This window comes from Hetaerina americana, unplaced genomic scaffold, assembly GCF_022747635.1.
Source record: "Hetaerina americana unplaced genomic scaffold, ioHetAmer1.1.p SCAF_7, whole genome shotgun sequence".
NCBI classification, from domain to species: domain Eukaryota; kingdom Metazoa; phylum Arthropoda; class Insecta; order Odonata; family Calopterygidae; genus Hetaerina; species Hetaerina americana.
In genome coordinates this window covers 73,446,310-73,474,114 of record NW_027287316.1, presented here as the reverse complement: position 1 = coordinate 73,474,114, position 27,805 = coordinate 73,446,310, and the positions used below count along the sequence as shown (strand labels likewise).

At 35.7% G+C, this 27,805-nt stretch overlaps 1 protein-coding gene across 1 annotated transcript; it reads left to right on the top strand.

Moving 5' to 3' along the window:
- The first annotated feature begins 713 nt into the window (after nt 1–713).
- Exo84 (exocyst 84) lies at nt 714–27,803 on the top strand. The gene is made up of 14 exons (XM_071595291.1): nt 714–768; nt 873–1,028; nt 1,179–1,384; nt 1,500–1,642; nt 3,118–3,271; nt 7,843–7,978; nt 10,971–11,187; nt 11,883–12,027; nt 15,325–15,505; nt 17,048–17,178; nt 17,835–18,063; nt 21,376–21,566; nt 24,136–24,396; nt 27,371–27,803. The coding sequence occupies exons 1-13, from the start codon at nt 714–716 to the stop codon at nt 24,370–24,372; spliced, it is 2,181 nt and encodes a 726-aa protein (XP_071451392.1). The 3' UTR covers nt 24,373–24,396; nt 27,371–27,803.
- Nucleotides 27,804–27,805: the final 2 nt, after the last annotated feature.

Here is a 27,805-nt window from a genome sequence, read left to right as displayed (position 1 = left end):
CCTTCGTTTCTAGGAAAAAATGGTATCTTAAATATATCTGTTCTACACTTAATCTCTTGTATTTTATTTGAATGATCTCTCCTATAAACTGAAGAGCCCAAAACTATTCTGCGTGTTTGTATGCTCAATAAGTGGTGGGATCTCATATGAGATAAGGATACTAAAAGTGGCTGTAAGCTAGCCACCATATGGGTACCTGCGCTTAATATGTTTATTATTGAATGCTATGTAAACGCTGGCTCTAGAGTCTCGCCTTCGAGGTTGACAAAATATGGGCTTAATGTCAACTTCAAACCGATGTCATTATACCCTGAATCCCTTACTACATGGTCAAAGTTTTGAAACTCACCTTGGGCATGTAAGTAACCTTATCCTCCATATTGTCGAGCTAACATACGAAATGAACTCGGCTGTAGGCACATCATCAACTGTATTTAGATTGAAACTGGATATCAGGCACATTCTGTTGACATAACAGTACCTACAGCTTACACTCTCTGCATAATTGAGCTACGATGAACCAACGAACAACCTCGACGACACAGCGGTTAAGTATTCTCATCGCTCTCCTCTTTAACAGTTATAAGGCTGTTGCAGCCGGGTCTGATATCGTGCCATGGGACCCTTCTAAGAGATTAACCCATTTCCGCTGGTTTCCGCCCACCTTTATCTATCGCTTTAGCATGAGTCAATTGTCATCGGCGTAAACAAAGATGGCCGATTCTTCGGGGAAGAAAATTGGTTCTCCGGATTTTAACCCGGAAAAATGTACGCCAGTAACTTTATAATCTTTGGTGTTTCCATGTTATCGTATATCTTATATGTGGAGTTATAATTCTAGTACAATCAACTTTTTATCTTGTTTTCCATAGATGTTAAGGATTTGTCACAGCGCTGTGTGGGTGGACAAGAGCTACAACAGCAACGGCAAAAGATACAGGCTCTTTCCGAAGAAACCAACGTTCTTCTTAAGAAAAATGTTTACCAAAATTATATGCAGTTCATCGAAACGGCGAAGGAGATATCTCGTATCCTTCTCAAGTTTCTTTCTAGGCTAAGTCTTTTTAATTTACGGGAATTTTAATTAAATAGGTACTTAATTGTGACACTTGTTTGAAAAATAAATTATATTCTGCTTATCAGAGCTAACTATGATATGTCTCCTTAGCTAAACGTAGATCTTGAAAGTGAAATGTATCAACTGTCACATATGCTTGCAGAACAGAGGTCGTTATTTAGTTCTATTAAAGATATGTCCCTTCTTGGGGACAAAGGCCCAAAACACGACCACCAGCAAGACAAAAAGAAGCAAGACAAAGAACGTAAAGAGGACGAAGAGCGTCAAAAACTAGCTTCTATTCTTGAAAAAGTAGAAGGATGTGTGGTTAGTGAATAATTAATTAATGGATCATTTTCATGCCATGAAATCAACATTGATGGTGTATAAGAATTTAAAGAGTATATCTAATTTGTGTCCCATCAACTCTCTTGTCATTTAGAGCCTTTTAGAAACTCCTGGACGCCAACTTGTGCATGACGGAGATCTTTTAGAACTGGATCCATGTGAAAATACAGCTTTACAAAGGGTACACGGATACTTACTCTCAGATGGTTTGATGCTGGCCACCTGGGTTCCAAATAGGTTGGTGTAAAATACTTGAACATACAAAGACAATCTGGATAAGATATAAATGGGAAGGAGTTGAAGAAAGGATTTCTCAAATAATTTCGAATAGTTTCCGTATTATCATGTGTGTCTAGATAATTTGCTTCCCTTGTTACTGTAGGAATTCTCGTTATCATCAATTTAATTGCTCTCTCGAATTGCTTATTCAACTGATGTTCCCATAGTGTAGAATATCAGGCCATCTAAGATCAACTTTGACATTATGATGTAATCCTCAAAACACCTCATGGTAATTCTCGCTTAAGAATATCCAACCATTTCTTATTTGTGTTGTGATAAATGCGTAGTGTATTGGAAAGCCCTATTTTGAACTGTCTTGACTGCCACACCCAAGTTGTTGGCTGGGATAAATCACATTTATGATTATATGTTCATTGATTTTGGATGCAAACCAAGAGTCATCAGGTTATTTCCTTGGAGGAAATCAGCAATGCCATGCTCCATACACTTCTTGGATCAAAAAACAGTAGTAGTCAGTCGCACTGATCCCCAAAAATGTTGTTGATATAATGGTTGAAGTGCATTACACTATTTATTGGCATTTGTGGGCCATCTAAGTCTTAAGTACAAATAAAAGGGTCCTATCTAGGACCCTTAAGTATTCAGGCATTCTAGGAGTCTTAAGAAGCTGGAGTTCAAAGTTTCGTCCTCATGATGTGGAGATGCCAGAAGAGAAGATTGAAGTATCTATGTATCATTGAAGTATCATCCAAAGTAGGTTGGAGGAAAACTTTCAAGATTACTTGGAAGATTCCCAACTTCCACCAAGTTTTTATAGTGGGAATCAGGGTAGCACTGTTCCTATTCTGTACTGATTTGGCATGTATTTTTGCTCCAGGGAATTTGTGATTTCAGTTGTTTTTATTTAGAAATTTTACTTTTATTGTTCTCTCCCACTTTTGATTGATTGACATTGATCCCACTATTTTTGCATCCCATGCTCTTTGTGTGAAGAGATTTATAGTTGAGGTCTCCTATGCCCATTCAGGATATTTATGGCTGTCCTATATTAGTATTATTTAATGCAATGATAATTTAAATACCAGCAAGCGTTTCATGTAATGCAGTTTTGCAATTCTTCTTCATTGCTCTAAATGGATGTCATAGTCTTAGTGCTATGCATTTTACATATTTTGCGATAATTGATCTCACTGATGTGTCTGCTCGATCTGTTTTTAAAAATTGGTCCTGTCTGGATGTCCATTTTCTAGTATCAGAATGAAAATGATTTTCATATTTTAACCAGGAATTCCCTTTCAATTTATTTTACAGTATATTGTTTTTGAATTTGTTTACTTATTGAAAATACGAAGCCATTTAGTTCAAAATGTCTGGGCAATGTGAGTTTGTCATGTTGTGTCTTTCCTCCTATTTTGAACTACTCTCCTTGATTAAATTCTTCTGTTTACATTATATTATTTCCCCTACAGGCGTGGTCCAGTTCGGTATAAGTTCCAAGCAATGCATGAACTCAGTAGCTTGGCTGTTGTCAACGTGAAAGACTTTGCCAGTGTTAGGTATGCCTTCAAGTTGCTTGTGTTCCCGGATACAAGATTATTTCAGTGTAATACTGTCCAGAGCAAGGTAAAGTCTTTCATTTATATAATTTTATGCATTATTTTAAAATATACAAAAAAGGAAGTGTTGCCTAGTGGAGTATTTGTCTACTGACCAGAGATTTTTCAAAACAAAGCTGATGCATTTGGGGAAACCCTTCTAGAGCCATGTGATTTTCCATGTGCAAGAACCTTTGAGGGTAGCCGAAGGTTACTGCTACCCTAAACAAACAAATATCACACACTGTGGGGCTTAGTTAGAGGTGATTTCTAAACTCTGCTGTCAGAACCAACCATGAGGTTGGTTATTGTAGTAGTTATGGTGGAATTTGTTGAAGATGATGTTTTATCAAGAATTATCTTTATGCTAATCACAGTGTGCAAGTCCAGTAAAATTTGTGAATGAGAACTCTTCAGTTATATCTGGGATGTGCAGTTTTTTATGGCAAAGCAAGATTTGAGGAGCAATCTGACAAAGGATGAGATCCATTGGTAATGTCCTAAAAATGAAATGAAGAATGGTGCTCAAATCGCTCTTGTTCTGGTGGTACTTATAAGCATGCTGTTGAGAAGTGAAAACCTCAAATTCAACGGCCAACATTGACTTTCATTACAATGTTCTACAAAGCCAATGAAGGGATGAGTATGGTGCACTATACATCTTGTGGTGAATATGTGTCTTCTCACTTGCATTTCTAACTTGTCATTGAATTTGTTGTGTCTTAATTTATATGCAGTTCATTAATAAGACATGCCGTAAGGTAGGTCTGCCTCAGCATTTTCATATACAGTGGAGAGAAATCAAAAATTGATTGATCTCATTGTGTAATATGCTCACCTTCAGCTTGTTTTTATCATTCAAATAATGAATTAATGTGGCTTGTATCACATTGTTACTGGTAAACTGACTTATGTTGATAGATTTTTTACCGGTGTGTTTATTTATATTATTATTATGAAAGATTACAAGGTAGAATTTTACCCTAAGCTTGTATTAACAGGCAGGATAGATCTGATGGCCAGCCCTGGGAAAACCATTAACAATCCATAAGTAGTCAACCAGGATCCCAGTCGTATAGTGACCATTTGAATCCTGCCAAGAAATTGTGTGAACAATTTTAGATTATTGATTCAAATTTAGGGGATAGCTGCCTAGTTTTAGCTGAGCAGATTAGTGAAATTCACACATCAGTGTTAGGGGGGACCAGATCCTTTCCCTATGCTGCTTGTAGTTTCCCAGGAAGCTCTGATGCCTGACAAATCACACAGCTTGGGTGAAGCTGAGGGTGCTTCAAGGCATCACCCGGATTCAAACCGGGGCCCTCCGGTCAGTTGTCCAATGCTCCACCCCCTGGACTAACAAATCCCCCATTTCATTATTAATTACATCTTTAAATCCTTTCTTCTGCTCTTTTTAAATCAGGTATAAATATGTTGCCATCCTTGTTTTGAGACAATTCTGGTAACTATACATGTAGGCTCTTGCTAGATGGAGGACATTTTCTTCACATTTGAAAGGCTCAAAAAGTTTTGGAAACTTCTTTGGATTGCAGGCAAACATAACATTCCCCAATTATAGAATACTGTTTATCTGAGAAGTAAATAATTTACTTATATGGTGGAAATGCTGACAAGGTTTCATACCAGCAATATGTTATACCATTACCATGTATAATCTGACTAATTGTAGTGGATAAAAGAATGGGAATGAATTTGAAATCAGAATATTGGTTGGAAAATTGTACAGAAACCAATTATGCTATGTGGCAATATTTAAACGTTATTCTCTTCAGAAATATAAACAATGAATAAGTACAGTTACTCAAGCATATTATTCTTTTTTACGAAGGAAAAGGTCACCTCCTTGGAGCCAGCAGTGGCCACTTAGGTTGAGTTCCAATGTAGTTTATAAATTGAGCTCTAAATAAATAGGTGCTTCCATCCACACCTTGGCTTTCGCCTCACTTCTATCACCTTTTTTAAATCCATTTGGACTCCCACATTGTGAAAGAGGAGAGGTGCAGCTTCAATAGAGATGGAGTGAAGCCATCAATTGAATGTTCATGCTTGATAAGTAGTCAATTTTTGCACTTATGCAACCGCACGGCAAGAAGGATGATGAATCATCGCCATCGATTAACTTAATGTAAAATGAAAAATTTGCGTCCGAGCAAAATCTAATACCTTTTTCTAGTATGAATTCTGTTACTTGCTAGTACAAGCGCATCTCCTGTTGGTTATTTTTTCATCCGCTTGGAGGCATTGTGACAGTGATAACTTCTTGAATATCCGCCTTCAACCACTTTTTTGATATCTTGTTTTGTCGATTAGGTATAGCTGTTTATGTGAAGGGGTGTTTGTGGAGTGCGGCAAAAAAATCAGAGATTCGCGGAAATGAGCTCTTTAAAGGAGCAGCACTGTTCTGTGAAACTCTGCCAACCCTTTTTGGGAACTTTTGAGTTGATTACCAAGGCTTGTGATGAGGATGTTATAAAACTTATCGTGTGTTGTGAGTGATTTATCCGTTGCAAAAAGGGGTGGCAATTGGTGGTAGATAATGAGCATTCTGGAAGTCCATCAACGTCGACTGATGACCCCCACATCAAGAAAGTGAATGACATCATTCATGCAAATGGACATTTGATTGTTAGGGAGCTTGCCGAAGAGTGTGGCCTCTTCATTGGTTAATGCTATTAAATCCTGACTGAAAAATTAAGGATGCATCTTGAGTCACCACCAAATTTGTACCTCACCTGATGATAAGAGGACCAGAAAGAACAATACTCAAATCTGTCCGGACTGTTTGGTCGTGCTGAAGAGGATGGAATCTTCTTGTCCAGGATCATAACAGGCGGGTCATGGCTTAATGGATATGTCATCAAATCAAAAGTGCAATGTTTGCAATCGATTGGTAAAAACATTCCCCCAATTCGAAAAAGCTCAGCAGGTTTGCTCGAATGTCAAGGTGATGTTGACTGTTTTTTCCAATGCAAAGGGAGTTGTGCATCACGAATACCTAGCTTAAGGCCCGACAGTCAACATGGGGGTAATACCATGGGGTTATGAAATGCCTAAGAGAGAGTATCAGGTGAAGACATCTTGAACTTTGGAGGAGTGGCGAGTGGTTCTTTTCACTGTGACTACGTGCTGGCTCATTTGTCTCTGAGAACTCGTGAAGTTTTAGCCAAAAACAAGACTGCTTGGTTTTCACCCATCATACTCACCAGACCTGATCCCATGTGACTAGATCCTTTTTGCCTAACTAAAAACCCTGTTCAAAGGAAAAAGGTTTGCTGTCATTCCAGAGGTAGGGAAAAATTCAACGAATGAGCATTCCGGAAGAAGTGTTCCAGGACTTTCAAGTGCTGAAAACACTGTTGTGATAAGTGTATACGTTGGGGATGAGACTACTTTGAAGGGAACACTGGTCAATAATTATTTAGTGAAGTATTTTTTTTGTAATAAATAAAGTTCAGGAATTTTTGTTACAGACCTCGTTGTTTTGAGTTTGGTAAAAAAATATTGTCTCAGAAGATCGCACCCTGGCAATTGATAATCACTTTTGGCTCACAATGGCTTTAAGTTTTTGTTGCCTGGAGAATCATGAAGACATATCACAGGAAATCATTATTCTGATTCTCTTGGTAGTGCAAATGACCAAGAATTCCCTTGTCACTAAACTTGAAGGCTCCTGAGTGAACTTAATAAATCCCTTAGTCTGACCAATGCTCTTTAGAAATTAGAGGAGGCCCCTTCAATATTTTTCTGATATCCATCAAAAACTTTCTTCTCATGACGATTTTGACAGATCTGGTGAATCTTTCATGAAATTTATGTATTTGCTTGGTTAACACTATGATGGTATACACTACTGCTGAATACCAAGAGAATAATTTAAGTTTATATGGCATAAAGAGATGATAGTTATGGTCCAAAATCATTTGGCTCTGGAAAATGCTTGATATTAAATCAATTCTTGAATGAGTACTATCAAGTTTCCACCCACAAAAAGACAAATGTATGAGGAAAAATTATACCTGTTCAAATATACTTGGCAATTTCATGCTTCATTTTGTAGAATTGTATGATGTCCATTTTAAATGAGATTGTAATTTTACAGACTCAATATGGACATAAATCAGTGCATCCATACACAGTTTTCTCATTGACTGTTTTTTGTTAAAGTCTTCATTTGCAAAGGATTCAGGTTGAAATTGATACACTGCTAATAATTTTCTTTGGCATTCCAACCTTCTGATCATGTGTAAATGAATTGCTGGGTAGTAGTGTTGTGATATTAAATCTGTTCTAATTTGTACTTAATAATGCCATATTCAAAGCGATGACACAATTTATGGTAAAATGAAATGTCAGCATTTTCAATGTACATCTAGCAGTGGGTACAAAACCATTGATTTTCAAATTTTATTTTAAATCTTTTTTTTACATTTTGTTCACATACTTGACAAAACTTTTAAAAATTGAATGAGTCACTTGTGCCAAATCAATTGTTGTGTGCTTAGGGACATATGGAAGCTTTAGTTGCAATGCTAGACACTTTGAATTGCTTTTATCCGGGTATTTTTCTTGGCATTGTAGAAAGAATGGTTGGAGTCATTTGAAAAGGCAAAAAAGGCCAGGCTAGCCCAGGAACAGCAGAAGAGAGAATCGGCAGTAGTCAGTACCAGCTCTCCAACGAGACCACCTCGGGCATCATCAGTGGAATCTAAAAACCGTATGAACCTTTGAAAGTTTTCCAATATCACCATAAGAGGGAAATTCAAACTTTTAAATTGTGTTGCAACAATTTCTGAGTGTAAAAATCATTTGCCTTGACAGGGATTCGAACCCAGATCCCTACATGTCTAGTTCAAATCCCGGTTTAGGCAAATGATTTTTACACTCTGATATTGTTGCCTTGTAATGCATATTAGGGGATGACTGTCAAAAGTTACATTGCGGCATCTCCTGCAGTTTCTTGGAATTTGTAAATTGTGTATAGGTAGGGGCATGCCAGACTTACAATGCAAAAATTTAATTTAGTGTGCAAATTCAAGGAATTAAAGGGGATAAGGAGTGATATAAAATTTTATTATCCACAAAATTCATTGTGAAAAACTACAGTTTTATGTTCTTTGTTGGCTACAGGTGTGTGTGTAATTTTTATCTTTATCTGGTACAAGTTTCATTGATAAGACTCCAGTGTTGTGCCAGTGGTAGCTCAGGCAATTTGAAAGATTTTCAGTTTGCCTATTCCTGCTTCTGGTAATGAAAACTGCTTTTCCATGAAGGTCTTTCTTCACGTTGAGAAACTGGAAAATGTCACTTGGGTAGTTTGGTCTCGACTATAGGGAGGATAAGGAACACACTTCACATTGATGGGACAAAAATAGGTGCGGTCACTCTTTATTGAACAGCTCTGGTATACTATTTATTTTATTGATGCATGAATGATGTAGTGGGCATATTATCTTAAATTTTAATTTAAATTGGGCATTAAATAATTGTAAATACTCACCTGCCAACACTTAGAATTCAAATTGTTAATTATACATTCATGAGAAATTGCCCAAAATATTCAGATATTTATTTATGAGGATTGCTCATAAATATATGGAATATTGCACTAGAAAAACAAGAACTGACAAATGGGATCATTCAGATATAACAGTTATGGGCTCCTAATTATTGAAATTCATTGACGCTTGCTTTATTGCATGAAAACTTATCTGAATGAAAAATAATTCAATTCTCTTCAAAAAATTTTGAATTTGGGCTACTGTTTGCACCAGTCGAATGGTGAGTTAGCACACTTTCTAATGCGTTAAGCTTTCCTCAATTACATACATATTATGGAATTTATGGTTTCCGGCATAGCTTTATAATTTAAACACAAAGTTATTATTTTTTCATTTCTTATACATATTATCGTCCATTAAATGAAGAACACAATGTATTTTTCCTCTGATCTTTATTTTCCTACCACCAGTTTCAATGCTTAGGCATCATCAAGTGCAAATTAGTCAAGTTACGGTTCATTTATATACCATTCTTGTGGGGAAGGGGTGGGTGAGAGAAGAGAGTAGTCATGAAAGGTGATTCGTGGGTTCACGGTGAGAAGGGGGGAAGGGTAGTTAGGTATTTCTGTGAAGGAAAGGGATGCTTTCAGGATTGGGGAGAGGTTATTCAAACGATAAATCGTTAACCAAATGAACCTTTTTCAAATTCTTTCTTATTATCGTGTATATTATCCTGCTTGACAATGGAAAGGTGAGGGGAGAAAAGAACATTTTCAATAGTAAAGATTGTCCTTTCCCTGCTATTTGAATTTTACTTTTTTCTGAGGTCCTTAGAAAGTGAAAATAAGGGATTTTACTGTTTTAAAGAATTTTGGCATTCTAATTATCAAAAGGGAAACTCCTTTTACAAATTTCACTTTGCACAAAATATTTTGTTGATTTCTATTTAAATTAAAGTAACACTATTGATTCATTTGTACAGATTAATTTATTTTGTGTGATAATTAAACTACTATTGTTTATTAAATGGCTGTTTTAATTTCATAGACTTCTCTGTTGGAACTAACTTTTTTATTTCTGAACTATTGATACTTGAGTACAGTAACTATGTTTTTTGCTCTTAAATAAATGTCGAGTTGTGAGTTGTCTATCAAGATTAAGCCATTTTAATTTCTGAAAAGAAGCAAATGCAGAAAGGTCTCCATTATCCATGCTAATGGATGCATAATGAAGCATGGATAACCAAAATATGTGGAAAATGTGGCTGTGATATAAACACATAACTACTGAAACTCTCCTTTTTTCAGTCCTTGTTATTAATTCCATGCAATTTAGCAATGAAAAATACATTTTTCAGCCATTAAATAAAGGTGGAATAATAGTTTCATGAGAACCGAACTTTTACAAAGTGAGTTGCAAAGAGTATTTTCCTCAGGAAGCTAAACCAATGGCATACCCAGGAAAAAAAATGACTGGTGATGGACAAATATTGATAAAGGACCGCTAATGTGCTGATTCATAATTTTCAAATGATATACCAATTGAAGTAATGCATTATATATTCAAGAAGTTCTCTCGGGTTTCTCACCGGGTCCGGTTGCAGTACACCGACGTTTCGATGGCTGACTCTGCCATCGTCTTCACTTCACTCTGAAGACAATGGCAGAGTCAGCCATCGAAACGTCGGTGTACTGCAACCGGACCCGGTGGGAAACTCGAGAGAACTTCTTGAATGCCATACACCGGGAAAACTTGAGATCCTTCATTATAGATTGTTAATGAATTATTTGTTTCATAGCAAAACTCTGTCCTTGTACATATTTTCTAGCCTTCAAGGAGAATATGGATTTCTCAGGGCTAATGAGGAATGCAAGGAAAACGATAATGGGGTTTAGTACAAATATTTGAAAAATGTTTAAATTATAACATTAAACAATATTGACAAATTTTGATTTTGTGAAATTTAAAGCTTTTAAGAAAGCCGAGATATTTCAAAGTTGTATTTTTGTTGAAGTTTCAAAGCATTTAACCAAATGTACCGTTTTAATTTATTAAAATTTTGAAGTATTGGCAATAGATAATACCATAGATAATCGAGAGTGTACTGTATTCTTGTATTTTCAGTATATAATGTGAAAGTCTTTCTACGACAGTCTGATAGAAGATTTACTCCCGAGCAAGCTAATAAAATGGCATTTTTTTATTTAGCGTTTGGGGATCCTGTTGATGATGATGAGGATGATGAAAGCCACAGCAAGGACGATGAGGTAGAGGAACTCCCGGAATGGGTGACCGAGGTGGCAGAGGACCTCGATGTTTCCATTGCTCAGCGTCACTTTGAAGATGCCTATGCACTGCTTGTACGAGCAAGAGAATATTTCCAGTCTCGGAGTGGTGAAGATGATCCAGTTGTGCAGGATATCAAGTGAGTCTTTTACTTGGTTTTCTAGGATATTTCAATACATTTTTCTAATAGTGCTGAATATTTCATCGGCAGTAGTTGCATTTAAAACAAACAAGATGCTGTGAACTTCAGTTGAATTTTGGAATTCCTCTGTGAAAAGTCACTAATTTTAAATGCAAATTACACTCTTTTGAACCACATTTTGCCATTACATCCATCATTATTTGGAATTTCATGGTAATTGTATCAATTTTAACATTTAGAGGGCTTTTGGTTTCAATTTTTTGTGTTCCAATGGTGTTCAAACAGAGTAGTGATTAAGTAGTTAGCAGTCATACAGTTGTGTAAAAGTCATTGAATGTTAGAAATAAATGGGAATTTTTTCCTTGGGAGTGGAAAAATTGAAGAACTCTTATCTTAGTTTTTATATGTTTATCCTGTGTCAACTTTGGTTCCTCCTCACAAAGTAGGGATGTGCAGTTTGAGATGTAGACAGTACCATCACAATGTCCTCTGCCTTCACACTAAACCGAATGTTGAAGTGAAAACAATTGCATTGTGTGTTTACCACAATGAGTTTTACTTAGAAAAAGCATCGTAGAAGAAATTCTGGGCAAGAAAGGTGGCTAAACGTTAATTTCCAACTTGAAGCCTATTTTTATTTCTTGTTTGGTTGTGTTGGAAATGGAACTCAAAATTTATATGTTTATTTTCAGGCGCAAAGTGGAAGCAAGGGGCAGAGCATTGACTGAGGCACTGACCAGAGAGTTGGAGGTTTCACCAGATAAATCACTTCAGGGAGGACTGAGAGCTGCCAGAAGGGCAGTTCGATTGCTCAACCTTCTGGGAAGATCCTCTCAGGTAACCCAGTGGGTCACTTGGTTACTTGCATTGAGCTCTCTTTTGGTCTTTATCATGTTTACTACTGCTAATTTAAATTCAATTTAAATTCCCTTTTATTAAAAAAGATAATTAGTAAAAGGTGAAGACGTAATGTGTTTCTAATTAGTACTCTAAAGTAAAATACTGCAATACAACATTGCCCTACTGCATTCATGTAAAGGGCTGTGTTTAGACTGGAATATGTGGTGTAATATTATAATTTTCACTTATGGTAAAATACCAGGCTATCTTATGGCAATTTTCCTTTAAGTTTAAGCTTCAAACTTGTCATTCTTCAAGAACACATGAATAGGAATGTCGATGAAAATTTTAAATAGCATGTTTTGGAAATCAATGTAAAAGAAATTTTTTTTATGCTTTGGGCGATAGCTTTTCACAAACTTGGGAAATGGTTAGATCTCAAAGATGGTGGAGCAAAATACAATTCAGCCTTTTCTGTCATATGAAAAATTATTACTGATGCAGTTATTCCTGTAACTTCACAGATAAATTACGTCGAGTAAGCTTAGATACCACACATATATACAATGTGCTCGATGGATCATTCCTTAGTAGAACATTAACCTGGTTGGCATGTCTTTTCCTTCAGGTAGGTCCTGGTCCTGACCTATTTTAATGATTATGTTTTGCAATTTTAATAAAAGGTCAAAATTAAATTTTTGTCAATGCAAGTGTGGTAAATTCAGAGGCACAATACCTTAAAAACCTTTGGAAGAAGATACTTAATCATATTAATCAATTCAAATGTTGTACTTCAAGCTTTCTGGCTTCACTTCATGGAATTATGTGATGTCCATATTAAAGTAGTCTGTAATTTTCCACAGACTTAAGTCAAGTGGGAAAGTTTGTGGAAAATTGCAAACTCCTTTAATGTGGACATGTCAAATGATATCAAGGAAAGAGTGTGCTGAAAAATTGGTTTACCTTGCTGATATACAAGAATATAAAAAACCATAAACACAGTAATCAATCCGAAGGTCGGTTTAGTAGAAGGCAATACAAATACCCTGTTGCACTTTTCATGGCATAGCTACAATATGCATTCATTGTGGTGTTTCATTTAAAATTTTTGTGGCCTTGTGATCGTAATAGAATGAGCACAAGTATTTAGTGTTATTAGAAGGCAGACAAGGGCTTTAAAATCAAGTAGGGATAAAATATGTTTATCAGAAGCAAAATCTGACTGAAAAAAATGTAATTTTTTAAATGGACACTTAACTCTCCACCCCTGAAATACTATGGCCCCAGCAATTCATACGTGTATTTCATAATTTTGATGAACAGTTCTTGTTGAAAAGGTTTGGCATATTTTATCGCCAACAAGCTACGGAATGAGCAATAATATGTCACTTCGTCAGGTACTACCTATCCATTTTAAGTTATGCTACCCACAGTACAATTGGTACTTGCTATATAAGGCCAACCATAGTTTGAATGTTTGACTGTTTAGTATGCTCAGAATTTCAGATCCCTTTGAAAATGCATTCACAAGAGTTGACTGTGTAGAGTCTGAATGAGGTATGTTAAAAAAGAAATGGGAATTTTGTAGTTTCGAATGGTATAGGGCATAGTGTGTCATACGTTCTTGCCACAAGGTTAAACGATCAATAATGAGTACTGCTTATAAGTTCAACAACATTTGCATGAGACAATAGCACAGAAAAATACCCATATTTGTGGTGAAACAATAAATGGCTGCTCACTGCTTTTTGTCCATGAATTTTTGGTCAATAGCAGCGCTATAATGATGTCCTAGCCTACATATCCACCAGACATGGCCCCGTGTGACTTTTTCGTTTTCTAAATAGTTCAGAGGACCTTAAAGGGCCATTGTTTCACAATCATAGAGCAGGTTAAAAACGCATTGCTGAGAGAGCTAAAAGTTATGCCCTAGAATGAATTCCAGAAGTGTTCAGAGGATTGGGAAAAGCACTGGCATAAATGTATCTAAATACCTCTGAGTCGAAGGGGATAACATTGATATAGATGAATAAATAAAATCTTTCCAAATAACTCAAATTTCATTATTTATTGAATATGCCTCGAAAAGCAATCATTATGCATAAAATAAATGTTTCCACTCAAGTATTTTCTCCTTTGTCTTTGGTTGCATTTAATAAATTTCTGCCTTTAGAATGGATGACCCCAAATATTCTAACAATTTTACCAAAGCATCTCTAAAGAGAGATTTATCAACTGCAAATTTCTAATGCTGCTTCATATCTTCACCCTAGTCTTCTCATAGTTCTTCCTTCATAAGAGAGTGTTTAACATGGGCTGTTATTGAGGATGTTAATATCTTTAGTAAAAAAACATTTTAAAAAAGGGAAAGCATAGTTTTTTGATGAAGCTAATATTTAACTTTGTAATTAATCTTTTTTGTGAAAAAAATATTGGAAATAAAATACTTAAGAGAAGATATGTTCCAAGGCCTTCTGTGGTTATCTGAAAATGTGGATAGTATGTAGCAAACCCAATGTGCTATCTTTTTAATTGTATTTACATCAGGGTGGGCACTCCCCGCTGAAACTGATAGAACTCCGAATTTACCATGTTCTTTGCAAGAAGTGCAAAAATATGCAAATTAGATGTGTGAAAACCTGTAATTTGACTATTCAACGGGCCCTCAATAATTTGATTTGGTAATGTGGTATCTCAAGTTACCCCCTAAGTCAATTTTATTTTGCCATTCATGGAGCAGTCCCCCCAAGGTTTTATAATATATCAATTCCTAAGTATTAAATGTGCTCATTTTGAGTGTTCATTATGTTTTACTAATAAAAAAAATGTCAATAGTCAGTTCAGGACAGGTAATAGTCTGCCATTTATCTTGAAGGCTTGGAGGTGATTATGCCAAATTAATATCTGTGGTGACAACAAGACAGTATTATCTTTATCCTTGATCTAGAAACAGACTTAATGCAACCAATAAATGGGACACAAGAAATTTGTTGATCCTTTTGCCAACCCTCTACTTATCCCAATGATACTCCCCCATCTTCATCTCAATGGAGAAACTATAATCAGCCTTTGAATGTTTGGTTGCTGCAATTTAGTCCCAATAGTGTTTGATGTTGGGTCTTTAGGTTTTGCAACAGTTTTAATGCTGGGAAACATTACTATTTTGGTGTAAGTGGAACTACAATTATTCAATTTTGCAGGGAATATTTTAAATCGCAATAATATCATCCCCTGAACACAATATAAAACCAGCAAATGGATTGATCCTTGATTTATTGTAATTATGTTTTTCAGGCTTGTGAGCTCCTACTTTTGTTGTGCAGCAGTCTTCTACGAGCACAATTACGAAGGGTGAAGAGAGAAGGTTCAACGGCCCTTTACGTTCATAGTTTATCAAGTGTCTTTTTCTCTAATCTGGCAGACATGGCAAGGGAGTTCATGCGTGCCTTTCCTTCCTCTCCAGCCTGCACATCAGGTTAGTGTTTACAGGTATAAAGATAAATGGGTCAGTGCAATTACAACTCTGCTGTGGAGTTCAAAATCTGATGTGAAAATCAGCTGTGCCCAAAGGAATCGATAGAATTGCATCTGATAAAGGCACTGAATTATGGGTTTAAAATCGAAGAAGGTATACTATTTGTTCAGTCATCACTCTCTATTCTACTAGTTGGATCAGACTGAAAAGGATCAAAGCATTTTGCTGTTAACATTAAATATAAATAAAATTGAATTGTTACATTGAAAAATTAGCAGCTATGCTTATGTCAACGTTTGTTCATCATAGAATCCAAGAAATTCGTCGTTTGAGGGTCAAAATACCTTTCAGCTGCCTTCTTTCCACGATCTGTAGGGTAATTCATGACTTTTAAGTTAAAATGCAATGCTGTGTATGACAATCTTCTCTCCTATACTCCCATGAGGTTATTATCATTTTAACTTTTTATACAATGCTTAGTTTCTGGTACTATTTTGATATTATCAAATTTTGTATTGAAAGCAACCATTTTCTTTGTCTTGATGACACTACTGCACTAGTTAAAACTGAATGACTGTAGACTCGCAAGTTTATTGGGAGAGATGGAATGTATGCATTTATTAGCAGAGGAGTGATATCCCCATCAGCTGAACTACTATTAAGTTTTGTGGTAGCACCACATTTGAGATGAAACTAAATGTACTACCTTGTAAAAATTTATGATTAACCTGGGAATATTTTTAGGAAGTATTTTCAACAAAATATGAAAACTATTGGTTATTACTCCCTCAAAACAGTGATTTTATCGAAATCTGTCATTGAAGAAACCATTATTTCTGCCTGATGCAGTGTAATGTACTTGATAGTAAATATTTTTCTGATGAATTGGATTGTGCGTATTGGTCAAAGTGATACTATTACACCCCTGTCCCATAAAATGCAGGCTGATTTTAGAGTGCATTTTGGAGTGAAAAAAGTGTATCTTATGGGCTGGTAAATATGGTCATTTAATTCAATTGAATTTTATACCACTGCATATATGATGAAAGAAGACACTTGGATTTCACCAAGTTACACCAGAAACTGTGTTATTCACTCCATATATCTCACAAACTGACTAACCAAATGGTTGTGATCAAATATTTGTTCTTTTTCCATTTTTTGGTGTAGAAAATGAGTTACTATTTAAAATTCTTATTTAAGACTTACCTCATAATCCCAGAAACCCTTTCCCCCTTGTTTCTTTTGTGAAATTTGTTGTTAGCAGTGATCATTTGAAGGTACAGGAAATCTCCTGCTTTAATCGTTATGATTTTTAAAAGTATGGTGCATTATAATGAAAAAATAATAAGCAAGTTACACTTTATGCTTATGCTACAAGTTTTTAAATTGTTGCTAATTAATTTTGAGGGACAAGATCCCATTAAAATAAATATGACTGTAAATCTAAGTGTTTCTCTTCGAAGAAGTAATGTGAATCACATGTGAAAGGTTCTATTATGGCATCATCTGTCACTGATTACTCTTTTTCTTCTCCTGCAGCTTTTGTCGTCTGGGTTGGAGGTGAACTGAATCAATTTGCTTCTCATCTGGTGAAGCAAGTGTTCATGCCTCAAACATCCATATCAACACTGGCAGAGTGTGTGTCTGCTGTCAGAGCTGAGTGTGAACAGGTAGTCACAACTGATTGTACTGTGATCATGCATGAGACTATCACAAAATTGTCTTTCAAGATATTATTTAATTGCTTTATAATACTTCTACGTGATGGTGACAGAAGATTTCGAGTGCTTTTTTTTTAGTAGATTAAATGTTTAGGTATGACATTAAAGCCTAAATGGCATCTCTCATGGTATAGTAACTGCAAGTAATGCACTAGTAGTATTTTTAAATATGTTAATTTTTTTGGAATGATAAATTGAATGAACAATTCTATTGATGAAATTATGAAGAAAGCATTGAATAAGTGACAAGTAGTTATATGAATTTTCTGCTTAACTGAAGGTCATAATACTCAGGTATTCATTAATATCTGATTAACCATTCTTTTTAATTATATATTGGTATCTTCCCCTCGATTACCGTGGATGATTGATGCTCTCGAGTAAATATATTGTAGCTAATATTATTTTACATTTCTTGGACTGAGGGCTATGTCAAAGGTTGCAAAATGTCACCATTTGATATGATAACCTTCTGCTTTATCAGCCAACTCCCATATGTAATGCATCCTTTGGCAGTTGATTTTCATGTGGGTAAAAGTAAAGGTGTGGAAAGATGTGTTATAATGCATAGCTTAAAGCGTTTGTTTCTTTGCATTCTTTTGCAGCTCAGTGAACTGGGGTTGGATGTCCGCTATCAAGTGGATGGGTTACTTCGTGCACCACTCTCTAGGTCCCTTGCCGAAGCTAAGGAAAAACTTGCCGAGTCTGTGAAGCTGCGTGCGGGAGAAGACCGGTGGAGACCTATGAATTTACAAAGTCGAGCAGGGCTAACAAGATTTCTTCAGGATTGCTCAGCTATTGGCCTTGATAAGCCCCTGCAAGCTCATATCTCAGGTAAAACATGTTTGATTTGATACCAATTATTATCACATGTAAAAAATTTAATTACAGTTCAAATCTCGATTTCAGGAATGGAAATTGTGTTAATTTGCATAATAATTTTTGTGTCCATAATAAACTTTAATATATTGGTGCAGAATAATACAAATTGAATTATGTTAACCCATTTTAGTATTCTATGACAAAAAAATCTATTCTTTCAAAGCTATTGAAGCTTGGCATGCGTAGTAGATACTGAAAGCCAGATTTGAATCACAGTGGAACCTTGGACAATGAGCATTATTTGTTCTGCTATTATTCTCCTCAAGGGAAACACTTATTTAGTAAATCAATTTTTTGCATATAAATTGACTTAAAATACAATTATACGTTACATGCTGAAAAAATAAATTATGTTCAAGGTTTATTCAATTAAAATTTCATATACATTTTTTAAGATCGTGGATTGGCTTTATCATTTCTTCCATTGCAGAATGAAGCCATTGGGATTACGCACTTGATTTGTGTAAAAACAAAAAATAATCAAAATTATTAGTTATTATTTATGATACATTTGCGATTGTTTTTTAGCAGAAAGCTGTCTAGAGATATTTTTTTTTTGCTGAAACTTCAAAATTTTGCAACAGTTTACCATGACCTCCACATCATATTTAGCCTATTTGTTTGGGACTTTACATTTTTTGAAGGCCCGTGGAATTTCTGAATGATAAACAAGCCGGGGTTTAATTTTCAAATTGCCACTTGGCACAAAATAGCAGAATAAGATGAGATGGCCTTTCATTAGATTATGGCTGGGCAATGCATTCTCCTCTACAGTTATGTTTACAAGTATAGGTTTGCTTCAGCATCTTCCAGTAGATACCTGTCTTGTCACAATTAAATACCTGTTCCAGCGGATAATCCTTAGAATCCATGAGCTTCTTGAAGTTACTGATGACGTTCTCTGCTGCATTTGAGTTGAAGCTTGCTTCTTCATCATGCCTCACAATGCTAAGAATGTTGGTTTAGTTCTTAAAAAGTTGGTTTAAAAATCATTCCTTGTCCAAAGCAAATGATTTTTACACTCTGAAATTGTTCCACTGATATGCACATTAAGCAGATGACCCCATTAAAAGTTAATGTCGTGGCATCTCTAGCAGTTTCTTGGAACTTCTAAGGCTCTAGATGATCGTGGCATCTTCTTAATGAGGTTGACAAAAATCACTTTTGTGTTTTTACAAATGATATTCTCGTTAATGGTGTTGCATTGCAATTGCTTTTTGTTAATTCATATGGGACGCAACCTTTCAATATTGTTGAGAATTAATTGCTGTTCTTAAGATGTTCCTTTCACTCTCTTTGAAGCATGTATCTCCTTGTTCTAGTCCTTGTTCTTGAAGAAGATGCAAATTATTAATGTCGACCAATTGTATATGCGTGCTAGATCAGCCACGCCTCACACCCTGACTCCACTTTTCAATAATTTTTTCTTTTCATTTCCACAGTTTTTTTAAATTCTCTTATGGCTGTCTTCTTATGGATATTTCTTTGGGTCATTTTAAAACTATGCATGAAATATTATTAAAATTTGTACAAAACAATCACAAATAATATGTCTGAACACAAGTTTGGAAAAATATGTGACTATATTGGCGCTAAGATGTTAGTGTAATGAGTTCGGAACATAAACTGAAGTAGCAGGCATGCAACCATTCTAGGAATTCTCTCCTTGTCGCTCGTTATGCATAAACTCACCGATTAAGTGATTCATTTTTGAGCAAAATATATTTTTGCTTGTTACGTGAATTACTCATTATGCAAAGTGCTTGTTAATGGAGGTTTCACTGTAGTTGCATGCATGAGCCCAACTCTTCCTGAAGTTACTGGACAGCATAATCATCATGAATAGATAATTGAAGGTAGCCTTTTGATTGACATAACTATCAATAAATATCAGAGACTGTTGAATACATAATGTCATAAAGATAAGAAAGTTGATATGAAGCATGGTTGATTTTGAAGCTTGATCTTTGAGAAAGTAAGCCAGGACTGAAGTTGGAGTTATTAGAGATGCAGTTATGGGGATTGAAAGGGAAATGGGGAAGGAGAAAAAAGTGCTAGCTAAGCAGGGCAAAGGAGAAGTTGGTGGAGTGAATTTGTAAGGGTAGATTGTTAGATATGTGAAGAAGAGGAAGGAATAGAGGAGGCATAAGGGGGCATGAAGGATCCAGATACCATTAGGAGATCAGGAAGTCAATAGTGGAGAGAGAAAGATTTTTTTATTGTTTGAAAGTCACCATGGATAAGTATTTGTGTCATTGGCCATCCAAAGCTAACTTCGTGTAATAAGAGTATCTCTAAAAATAGAGCAATGTTAGGGGAATGTTGAAGAATGTGATAGAGGAGTGGACATTGGCTGATATTTGGGGCGGAAATGAATACACATGCGTTTTGGATGGGATGAGGTAAGAAGTTGGTGGATTTTTAAGACCCAGCTAGATAAAACAAATTATTAGCTCTCCGTTCGTACTTCTCGACAATTGTCCTCCCTATAGTATCATATTGCTCCCCAATTTGATCCACTCATCCCCAACTAATCTTAAATCCCTCGATTGCATCTCTCACTTCTTTGCCAAAATAGTCAAACACAGAGTCCCACTTTTCCGAGATATGTCCTCAAATGCTGTTCTGTCTTCTTTATCCATTTCTAGTCCCCAAAACCGCGGACTAAAAGCTGACTTAAAACTACTCCAGAACACCTTAAACTTGACTATTGATTGCCCTGAACTGCTCTCTCTCTTCAACTTCAACATACGAACTCGATCCACCTGCACCCTCTCCCTACTCCATCTCTGCCTACTCCTAGAATATCTCTCACCAAGCGCTCACCTTAATTTCGCCTCTCTTCCCTTCTAAATTCACTCCCTCACACTGTTGAACCTTTTAATGTATCATGCAACAATTTCACCATCCAAGATTTATCCAACCTTTAAACAAATTAAATTTTTCCCATGTCCATGTTCGGTGCTCGTTGTTTATTGCTCTGCTGTTATTGTATTTTATCCTCTTCCATGTTTGTTATATTTTTTGCTGTAAATTGGCGCTACTGCTGTATCTGAATAATGTTTTAAAATAAATAAATAAAAGACTAATGTTAAGAAAAAAGGATTACTGATATTGATTCATATTTATCATGTGATACCAATTGGAATAATGCAGTACAGATAGTTTGACTTTCATTTGCTGCATATTTCATCAGTTTACCCTAAGGTATAGCTTTAGTTATGGCTCTTAAATGTTGGTGATATTATGCTTTCCTTTTCTCAGGGGAATGTTGGCTTACCCTAACTAGCAACACTGTGGCCTTTGGAAAATTGTTCCTGACATTGCTTGAAGACTGCATCAAATTGGCAACTCCAGAACTAATGCATACAATGGATGGTGTACTTGAGAGTGTTTCTCGAGCTCATCTGAGACATGTTGAATCTTCGCTTCGAGATTCAAAACTGAAAGCAGAGGTAATTAAGATGTTCACCTAAGTTTATGTAAAAGAATCCTTTGATTGATAGCATTACAAAAATTTCTTTGCCATTTTTTAGCTTTGGGAAACAATATGTGTTTACAGGAATGACTGTGGTAGTAATGTATATTCTAGGAAGTAGAAGTCTTCATAAGAAGTAAGGATTTAAAAGGACATAATTTCAGGTGTAACATGGTGGAAATCTTTCATCTAGTTAGGATTTTTATAATCTTAAGTTAATCTGTAGAAATGTGTTTAGGAAGGTATACTTAATGATTTGTAGTTTTTGGTCCTTTGCTATGTTTGCTTAAGTTCCCAGTATTAACAAGGTTTTAGATAATAAAGAATACCTATATGCAAAAAACATCAATTGCCAAAAAGGTACTAGCTGCAATTGCCTTAAGATATGTTGTGGCTTGTGCTGATAGTTCAGGTTTTTGAACTTTTGACATTTATGATAAATTTTATGGAATGGCAATGAGGAGCATTTGCTTTCAACCCCTTAAATGGGCTAAGTTACTTTAACCACATACCGCTCTTGCCTCCTCGGGAAAGTGTCTATTGCCATGCTCTATGGATATTCTCTAAAGCCACACCTTGTGTTCTGAATCACCTCTTGCATATGCTGGAAACTCTTTCTGTTAAACCTGAGGGTATCTTTTATTTATGAGAATACCCTTTAAAAGATCATCAAAGCAGTAATAGATAGATAGACATCTTTATTTGGGTGAAATTGAGACCTTAAGGTCCCTTCTTCCATTTAACCCTTTGTCAAGTACATATAAATAATAATAATAATGAGGGGAAATATAGAGCAATATAAAAAAAAATCGGTAAAGTCTGTGCTGAAGTGATTATGGTAAAGTGATCTGGCTCCCGTCTGTCTAAATGATGATATAATTAATGAGAGGAAATATAAAGCAATAAAAAAAAGAAAAGATTGGTAAAGTCTGTGGTAAAGTGATTATTGTTTAAGTGATCTGGCTCCCGTCTAACTAAATGATGAGGAAAAATTAGCCTTCAACCTGGTTCTTTATTGATCAGAGTCACATTTTAAGTGGTGGAATGAGAGCCCATTCAATGACCAAAATATAGTTTTCCATTGGATAAAATAATTAGCTTTGAATTAGGCTTTGGTGTTTCACATTGAAACCTAGATCACTCTGCATGCATGATATTTTTGTGGTAAATAGCCCTTTGAAGCCTTGAGGGTAAATTTTTGAGAGGCTTGGTGGAAAAGAAAAAGGCATGAATAGGATATAATGAATGAAGGTATGCTAAATGGTCCATTGTAATATAGGATATTAATTGCTTAGTGTCAGTTTTGGGCATGGCTTTAGACGTGCTGGGGTTAGTCTTCATGTCCTACAAAAACCTACCTTTGCTAATGGACAAATGTTTATAATGTTTCCATTTTAATGAAGTGGCACCTCCTCTGTATTTATGCTCTGAGTTCGACTCCTCCAAGTTTGCACCGAACTCGAAAAAGATTCCTGCGACCTGTCCTGAACAATTTAAATTTTAACATGGCGTGGATAAAAAAATGCATATACAATTGTCTGGTTATAAAAAATATTTTAGGCATTGAGTTCTGCTTAGCATGTGGAATGTTAATGCCTCATGAGTAATCCTGTGTATTTATTTCCATCCTTATATGCTATGGGTTAAATGGAAGAAGAGACCATTTGGTCTCAATTTCACCCAAACAGAGACCTCTATCTATCTATCTATATGCTTTGCATATTAATGGTCTTTTATCTCAAATAATATTTTCTTGGTGTGTATTCTAACAGAAGTATAAACACGAAAGTGTGGGGCCAGGCTCTCACAGTTGAATGTTCTAGAGGAATGTATCCCCTGAATCATGCCAATTCCAAACTGCTCATTAGTATTGAATATTTCTTCTGTGTTTTAAAAGAAAATTATATGTCTGGCAGGAATAAGGTTTCACACAGAACATATGAATGCGTTTTCATCAGCAGGAATATTAGGAACAGGAATTCTTTTGAAATCCATAATCTTCATTAAGTCATCTCTAAGAAAATTTTGTCCTTATGCGACTCCATTATTGTGAAGATGTTAAATTGGATACGTGAATTTGACATTAAAAAGCACTATGTTGATGAAAGTAATGGATATCTCGTTCAAACTAGTGATTCATTTTAAATTTAATTCTATATTTATTATCATGACATTGGCCATAAAAGTAGATGAAGATTTCTATAATATAGGTTGGGGTTTCTTGAACTTGGTTCCATAGAATTTCAAATTTGAAAGAATTTAGTGACAAGTAGTTTAAAAATGTGAGGATATCTCATGAAAAGAAATTTAAAATTTCATGCAACATTTTTTATTGCTTCTGGCTTATCACCTCTCAAATGAGGAAGCTGCAAAAAATATTATCCTTCATAAGGATTCTACTTCTTTAAAAAGTTCCTCATTGAGATGATCCACTTTCCTGTCTGTATTTTTTCAAGAATACTTTAAATTGTGAGGAAGTTTCATTGTGAAATATATCGGATCTTTATAGAAATAATTTGACATCTTTTCTACTTGTCTTGTTCTAGGGATCTTTTGTGAGAAAGAATGCTACATTCCTCCTGGATGTCATTTTCCCAATGGCTGAGCGAAGGTACAAAGATGGGATGGGTAGGCCTTGCACACAGTTGGCTCGCCTTAGGCAAGATAATCTCTGGATGAAAGAGGATAAGAGAAGTGACTCGCCTTCAAAAAGAGACATGTCACCAAAGCCCAATGCTACCACCCCCAAAACAGCCATGTACTCAACTGTTGGTTACATCTAGGCCAATATGGTTGCTCTCTAATAGGTGAGTATTATTGCCTTTTGCAATTTATTGTTTATTATACATCAATTAGCATTGTTTATCAAAGCCTCCATAAGAGTCATTCAGTGCCCATCACGTCTGTCGGCAATTCATACCACATGGTTTACAAAGGAGAAATATTATGTCAGCCTGAATATACAGTCCTGTGCTAAGGAAGCACCTCCTTTTACTGAAGCATAACTCACTGAAGATACTAATTTCATAATTTTAGGCATGAAAATAGTTCTTCCCTGCTCTCTGCTAATATTTTCAATGAAAGTATTGGAACAGCCTCTGTTTAGTTGTGTACTTGTTGATGCAATGATTCCATTGATATGATTAATTGTTTACCAGGTCCTAATGAAAGTAAAACCGAAGTATTGCAATGAAAACTTTATAAGCCAAATTTTTAAAATTTGAACTTGCAATGCTTGGTTTATGCAATGGCAATATGATAATTTTTGCCCAAGAAGTAACTACTCCATGAGAATGACCTCAATTTAGGCATCCATTCAGTTCCTCTACATCCTCTTCATTAATCTCCCAAGTACCGAAGGCTCACTTTAATGATCGTATCTTGTCTTTCATCTAATTATCGCTGCATGCACTAGTCATTACTATTATGCACAACATATGATATTTAGATGGGGACTTAGAAATCTGTGTACCAGTTGCAGTTCTTTGTTCCTAATATTGCCTTTGAAAAGTGCAACTAACATGGTTTGTTTCCTTTGGTATCTCATTCTTATTTGGAAGGGACCCAGGAAACCGAGACATTGTTGTGGACCCCTTCTTCTCTTGGAGTGAAGTGTTTGTTTGTTCAAGGCCATCAAAAATTTACTGCCACTCTTCAACAACTCAGCATTACTGTTGTGCTTGCTTATGCTCTCACCCATTATCTCCCAGGAGAATTTTATTCTTGTTCTGTGGTGCCCAAGCTGTGAAATTTTGGTAAAATACGCTGCATCCAATTTTCTTCTAGCCCCTCTCTTCATCCTTACCATGTCTGGTGCTCCCTTGGTTGGTTTCCTTCCCATCCATTTTCCTTTAAGCGTACAGCTTACAATCCTCCACTCTGCTTATCCACTCCTCGCACCTGTGAATTCCAAGAGTTGTACTGGTTCCAAATAAGTCTCCTATCTCAGCAGTTTACTTCTACCTTCTGCAATACATTAATTTTTAACTAATTTACTCTTTTGAGTGACTCGCAAAGGTTTATAAATTAAACTAATACATCCTGGTTGTATCCTAGATTTTTATCACTCATCCCATTGCTGGTATGCACACACACTCCCCTTTTTGAACACAAACTGCTCATCCTCTAAGTAATCATTGGCCATCTCCTCCATCCCTTTTTTGGTGAGTCTAAGTACATTAGCTGCATTTAAATTGAAAATCTTTCTGTCCAGCTGTTCTCATTTACCAACTTTTTTCTGTCTTTTTGAGTAGGAATTTATAGTGGTTCAACTGTCTTTTGCCAAATTCCACCCTCATAAATGAGCCCAAAGAAACTCTTCCTGTTACATTTTCATTAATCCCTTATGTATCTCATAATATAGCATGCCTGAAACTATCTTTATAGGCATAAAGTTCTGTCACTTCATCTTAACTTGCTGGACTAAACTCTTCACAAATAGCTCTTGTCTATGTATTCTTTCCATCTCTCCCGAATCTTTTCTTGGTCAATTTTTTCCCATTGTATCTTAGATAGTGTGCACAAATTACCTGTCTTACTCATGTTAATAATTTAAACCTCAATAAATGTTCACATGAATATCAAAATACTGAATGGGGGCCAAAAGCCCTTAACCAACCAAGGTGCTAAAAACCTGTTTGGCATCAGACTTGGGACAGGAGTGAGAGAAGGGTAACTAGGTTTTGTCAAGTGCATCCGATGTACCCAGTGCCTCATGACTATACATTGGTATCATCAAAACCTTACCACAGAATTAAATTGACAGCAGGAATGAGTTATTTTAAGATATCGTGAAATGTTGTTGAATGACCTCTGGTATCTTTTCCCCATGTGTAAACCTCCCCCCCCCCCTTTTACTTTTGAAGTGGCCATAGTTATCATATTAATATAATTCAGGAATATGTTATCATGCATCGATCAATGAGAACTCAGATATCGACAGCATACAAATATTTATATTTTAGTGTTGTAGTTTAATTAATTTGGGGATCGAGGCCATTTTTAAAGTCCTCTCCATATTTGGCATTGTTTCTTCGACGAGTTATTCTTCTCCATCGTTTAATGCCTGATTTGTTAGCTTTCCTTCCCTGCTCATTGGCAGATTGTGGAGTACAAGGGAGTTTCATGATAAAACCATTCTGGCTTGTACGTCCACGTTAACTTTTAACTAGTTTAATCAAGTCTCTTCACCCAAGATGATGATTTAACTTAGAGTTACCTATCACATAAGCTATATGTATGGATTTGACAAGATTGTTTGACTGTTATGTATAATATGAGATATGAAGTATATCCAGGTGTAGCTAATTTGAAGAAAGAGGTGGACATCCTTAGAAATTAAAGGGACAGTATTTTTCCGTGAGTTAAGTTTACCCTAATGAGATATCATCTGGAAAAGTGTCAAGTGTTTTGCTTCATTCTAATTTTTCCAGTAGTCCTCCAATTCCTTGTTTTCAAGAACTGTTAAATAGGATATTGGCTTTATTTTTTTGCCTTTTTTATGTTCAGCCACCACCTACTATATGCATGCTTCCTGGTCAAGACTGATGCTATGCCGGGTAGATTCCTATATTTTTCTTTTGTGGATCAACTAAAATCTTATAAATATAGTGATATGCTTGCCACCCTAAGGAAATAATGACTTTGAGGTTGATTAGATTTCTTTGTAGAATTTACCCAACGTTTTTGCAATAGGACTGGTTTCATCACATTTGAATTGAAAGATGTTGTAGTTTGGAAAGAATGTCTATCTTTACACTCTACCATTTGTTTCCCATGCAGGATGAGTTATGCTGTGCATAACATGTGTGGACCAAGGCTTGTGACACAAGCAAGCTTTGTTATAGGCTATGTCTATACACCTGCTTGTCACACTTGTGCCAGTAAGTGCTTTCTCAATCTCCCAGACTGCTGTAATAATGGAAACTCACCTTTTAACTGCCCACAAGCCAGGAGTGCTCATCGAAAAATTGAGAAAGCTGCTAAAACCCAGTGATATTTATGATCATTAATCAGGTATCATTCATTGCATTAGTTCAATGTTACATTTGTACAGTTCATGATCTTAGGTGAAGAAGCACAGTTGTAAATATTGAGTTGTTACCATTGTTTATTCAGCCTAATAATTTTGATGTGTACATAGCGGTATTTTCATACTCAAGTTGTAAAATAAATAAAAATGCCTAAGATTAGTTATAGCAATAAAACAATGTTGAG